The sequence below is a fragment of the Buteo buteo genome, chromosome 8 (genome assembly GCF_964188355.1).
Source record: "Buteo buteo chromosome 8, bButBut1.hap1.1, whole genome shotgun sequence".
NCBI classification, from domain to species: domain Eukaryota; kingdom Metazoa; phylum Chordata; class Aves; order Accipitriformes; family Accipitridae; genus Buteo; species Buteo buteo.
The window spans coordinates 46887390-46892445 of record NC_134178.1 but is presented as its reverse complement, the minus strand read 5'-3'; the positions used below and the strand labels follow the sequence as shown (position 1 = coordinate 46892445).

Sequence of the window (5056 nt, the reverse complement as noted above, 5' to 3'; positions counted from 1 at the left end):
CAAAATAAGGGAGGCTGGTGGACTCACTTTCCATGTAAGCCAGAATGGATAGACTGTGACAACATGACTTTGTCAAGGGAAGGTGAATACACTGAAACTTCTTCCATGCTCTTAAAATTGGAATTTCAGCAGAATTTCTACTTCCCTAACCCATAACAGAAACATATCCCCTTAGTAAACTTTTTGCATTTAGACTCCCAGAAAAGTAAGGAAATATTTTTTATGCAACTGCATTTAATTCTTTTAGGACATTGATTATTTATAGCAACAGTTTTTAAGAAATGTCTTACCTGGATTGCCAGTAAAACACAACAGTGTGCAAAAAAAAGGAGCTTTCACTGGTTTCTTTACACTGAAAAGGAGATTTCACTGGTAGGTAGCACTCAAGATACCACCTTGAAGCATCTCCTTGAGTGAAGGTACCTCTTTGAATGGTATGTACCATTCAAGGTACTGGATCTTGAGTACCCTGAAGGTTATTAGATGTCTCTGCTATCATCCTCCATGTCTTGGGCTCTGGGATATCTCCTCACTCCATTCATCTGCAAGGACATTGGGTGGAGACAGTGTCTTCGCAGAAAGCCTCCACTGCTGCTTGTGCTTCCCGCATGTATCTCAGAACTAAAGAGCTGGGAGTCTAGCCTGGCTGCTGCTTCAGTCATGTCATCCCTGCCAAAGGCATCATCCATATCCTTATAGCGAGGCGAGGTTTGCCGAGGTGCCTCCGATCAGCAGTTGCTCACAAGGAACATCTCTGGTTCAGGACGTAGCCCTGCTATCTTCTCACAGGTAGCAGCAGGTGATAGTTGTATCTCTGCTATCCCATGCCCACAGCTGCCAGAAACATGTGAGGGCATCTACCAAGGTTTTGACCAGTATTATAAACTTCAGTGTCTTTCTGTCCCTTGGTTTTATTGCCAGGTATTTGAGCATATCAATATCTCCTAGAAGGCAGGTTAGAAAACTCTGCTGTAGAACCCTACCCATCTTGGAAGGAACTTCTGGAGGTCGCTAGTCCAGCCCCCTGCTTGCAGCAGGATTAACTTATAGCCTGATTTGACTTGACAGGATTTGGAATTGATGCTTCAGTTTTGTCCTGTGCTCATTACAGTTATTTAATAGTATTTGATTCAAAGTACTTCTCTAATGTACTTCTAAAGTACTTCTCTGTTAGTAAGTAATGTGCTTTTATTGAGACCCTCCCCTTCTCATTTTTGGAAGACCTGGCAGGTGATTAAAATGTTCACTACAACTTTGATCATTTTAAATAATGCAGCTCAACCTTTGCTCACAGCAGTAATTAGGTATTCATTGACGTGAGAGCCAATATTCTGTGTTAAAGTTTTAAGCTGGCTAGACTGTCAACTTGAAGACAGCTTCTAATGTGAGTTTTAAATTCCATATTTCTCTTTTGTCAGATGGCTCCAAGTTAACTTCCTTAGTTACAGTGACAATTTTTTACATTAGTCAAATCCACTTACTGTAATTTTTAATGATTGTAGCCCAGAGAAAGCAAATATCACTCTGCTCTCTCAATCTGCCAAGGAAGAGAGCTGAGGGCAGCTGAGGTACTGAAATTCCTTTGGATTAGAGAGAGAAACAGAAACAAGTCTTTTAATTTTTTTCTCAACAATTTGATATGTAAGAGGGGGGGTGTCTGAATAATAGGGTCTGTTTGGGGCTTTAAAGAGCCATGGGGGAGGGAAATATTAAATAAAATAATGAAGCTTCTTCTTTTCCCCCTCTTTCTGTCCAAAACTGATCGTCCCTAATTTTTCTGAATCATCCTCTTCTGCCTACATGTAGGAAACACACAAAATAACACTGCTTTGCACCTTTCAGATTCTTATGTCTGCTGCAGTCCAGCATGCGCTGTAACTCACTGGTTTTGCTAAAGAAATTACAATAACTGTAGCAGTGGCATTATTAATCTTATGATGATAGATTTCAATACTCCTCGGGCATCCTTATGTATATGATACAGGCTTTCCTGATAAAAGTCATGCGATAAGACCAGTATCTTCGCCTTTATGTTGCCATAGGAACAATCCAAACCTAAAGCATCTCACTATAAAAGGAAAGATTGCTTCCTGCAAAACAGGCGTAGGAAAGTCATACTCTTGTCAAATTGAGGGCACTTTCATTTTCATTATCTAGAATAATTCAAAGTAAGATGACTTTACACTAATGATCTTTCCACTTGCGATGGGATGCTGGAGTGCAGCCTTCTGCTAAATCTGGAGAAGACCACAGCTTAATTTTGATTTCTTTCTAGGCATGGGCTTTCTTCTTCTAACCTTGCAATGATCCTCTTTAGATTTTTTGTGCCAATAAACTTACCAGTCTGAAATTTTGTATTGACTTCCCAGTTTCCAGTTTCTACTTTCATCTTGATAGAAAAATAATAAAACCAATACAGCAGCTTTAAATAATTTTGTGTTGATCTTTCAATTGTGCTGAGATGACCGTGAATGTAAGCTTGAGTATGTATGTGATCACAGAAGCAAGACTGCAAATTGATCAGAGTTCTTCTTCGTCACAAGTCACTAAAGCATTTCCCTTTAGGTAAAGCGTTATGTTAGAGACCTTTTGGTGGTGGTGGTGGTGGTTGTTTTAGCAGTGATGTCTCATAAAGGTATTGATACATGTTGATTTCTGCCTGGATATTTGCCGTAGTGAAGTGTATGGAGAATCTGGTCCAAACATGGTTATGGGGCTGTTTTCCCACAAGCACATGTTTGTTCTACTAAAACTTACCACACACACACACATCACAGCTGATAGTACCCCAGTTCACCTGAGCTATTGTCCTCCTCAACATTTTCCTGAGGACCCCTCTGATTTCCTTGTTCCTCAGGCTGTAAATGAGGGGATAGAGTAATGGAGTGACGCTGGTGTAGACCAGAGACACCACCTTGTCTCGAGCTGGCGAGTAACTGGACTTAGGACGAACGTACATGAAGGTGGCACATCCGTAGTGTAGCAAGGTGATGGCCAAGTGTGAAAGGCAGGTGGAAAGGGCCTTGCCCCTTCCCGCGGAGGAGGTGACGGGTAACAAAGCAGCAGCAATGCAGACATAGGAGGTCAGGATCAGGAGGAAGGGCAGCAGCAGGAGGAGCACGCAGGCAGCCAGTAAGGGCAGCTCAGGGGTGTAACTCTGCGTACAGGCCAGGTGCAGCACGGCAGGGACATCGCAGAAGAAGTGATTGATGCGACGCGACTGACAGAAAGGTAAGCGGAAAACAGCCACCGTCAACCCCAGGGAAACGGCGAAGCCCCCCAGGCAGCACGCCGCAGCCAGCCTGAGGCAGAGCCCCTCGCTCATCACGGCCGCGTAGCGAAGCGGCTGGCAGATGGCGACGTAGCGGTCGTACGACATGGCTACCAGGAGGAAGCATTCGGCCCCGCCGAGTGCCACAAAAAGGTGCATCTGCGCAGCACAGCCGATGAAAGAAATGGTGCTGCCCTCCACCACTACCAGGCTGAGCAGTGCCTTGGGGACAACGACTAAGATGTAGCAGAGCTCAATGACAGAGAGCTGACAGAGGAAGAAGAGCATGGGAGGACGGGAAGGCTCCATAACCACTGCCACGAAGATCATCACGTTCCCTGCCAGCGTGACCAAATGGACAATGAGAAAGATAAGGAAGAGGAGGACCCGCAGACAGAGCAGCTCGGAGAAGCCGAGCAGGAGGAACTCCAGGGTTGCATCGGTGCTCCTGTTGTCCCTCTCCGTGCAGCCTTCACATGGCATCTACAGGGGGAGAAACAGAAGGGAGAATGTTGAATTTGCCCTGATGCCTGGCAATCAACTGCATCTAGGAAATAATGGTGCGGTACTGTAGAACGAGAGTAGTAAAAGCTCAGTGTGAGGGGAGGAAGGTGATTTCATTTAAATGCAAAACTGATTTCACTCAGTCACATTCGACACACTCTCAGACCCATATTCTCACAACCACCGAGGTTCTTGTGCCTAAACGATTTGCCTAGGATTCTTTGCCATGACATTGATGAAAAGGAATGTCAGCTGTTGGTTCTTCATCACTTACTCTGATTTGTTCTTAGATCGGTGACCATGTGCAGGTTTTGAACATGCATTAGATACCCTGTAAGAGTTGACACTGATTAGTCTCTCCGTTCTGTCTTGCTTTTGAGAGTCAGCATTGGACTCTCCCTCCTGATCTGAGTGTCCTGAGAAGCTGCAGATGGATGTGTTGGGATCCTGATGACCATCAACACCTAGGTCTTGCAGGCATGCTGCTACTGCTCCTTCTGCTGCTTCCACTCCCAGGCAGACCCGCTTGTTCTCTGTTCACACCAATACTGCAGTTCTCTACATCTGTGCCAGAGATGTACAACGACAACCAGAGAGTGAGCTGGAGCTTCTGCTTAACAATCTGGCTCCGATTAATGGGAATTGTTCATATGGAAACAGGGTTTCAAATGGAAGGGCTCAGTTACTAGACATGAGGATTCCAAAATGAGAGCTGACATTTTGGCTGCTTACATCTTTATGCCTGGCTCAGCCCTACGGCATCAGAGTTAAAGTAAACAAACTTCCAAACTCAAAACCAAAGATGTCCATGGCAACGTACTGTGTACAACAATTTTTTAAAGATAATACAAAGCTATCATCTTGGACTTAGAAAGAATGAGATCTTGCTTGTCACAAGAAGAATGGAAAGTTCCTAGGAATGTGGAGTGATGCAAAGCTGTTTAAGTTGTAAAGATCTAGAAAAGATAAGGATGTAGACAGCTCTATAATAATAAATTAAATTTACTTATCACAGTTGAACAGTGCTCATTTTTCATGTGTTCATCATGTAATGCAATATTTACTACAAGGAGTAATTCCAACGCTTTCTACACTTTACTGTAAACCAGGAATAAAAGCAGAGATTCCTTGAAGACTTCTGCTCACATAAAAAACCCAGCAATATTTAAGTATGAAAGAAACTGGAAAATTACATGAAATATCCCAAGGCCATCCAGAGCAAATAGAAGGAATGGGAAGTTGATGGAAAAAATTAGTAGTGGAGACAGGGATTTTCCTAGA

At 43.7% G+C, this 5056-nt stretch overlaps 1 protein-coding gene across 1 annotated transcript; it reads right to left on the bottom strand.

The window, feature by feature from the left end:
* Positions 1-2746: 2746 nt before the first annotated feature.
* Positions 2747-3754, bottom strand: LOC142034081 (olfactory receptor 10AC1-like). The gene has a single exon (XM_075034791.1). The coding sequence runs from the start codon at positions 3752-3754 to the stop codon at positions 2747-2749; it is 1008 nt and encodes a 335-aa protein (XP_074890892.1).
* Between the last annotated feature and the right edge of the window lie 1302 nt (positions 3755-5056).

Excerpts from the sequence above, each read along its gene's own strand:
- LOC142034081 (XM_075034791.1), bottom strand. The coding sequence starts at position 3,754 with ATGCCATGTGAAGGCTGCACGGAGAGGGACAACAGGAGCACCGATGCA.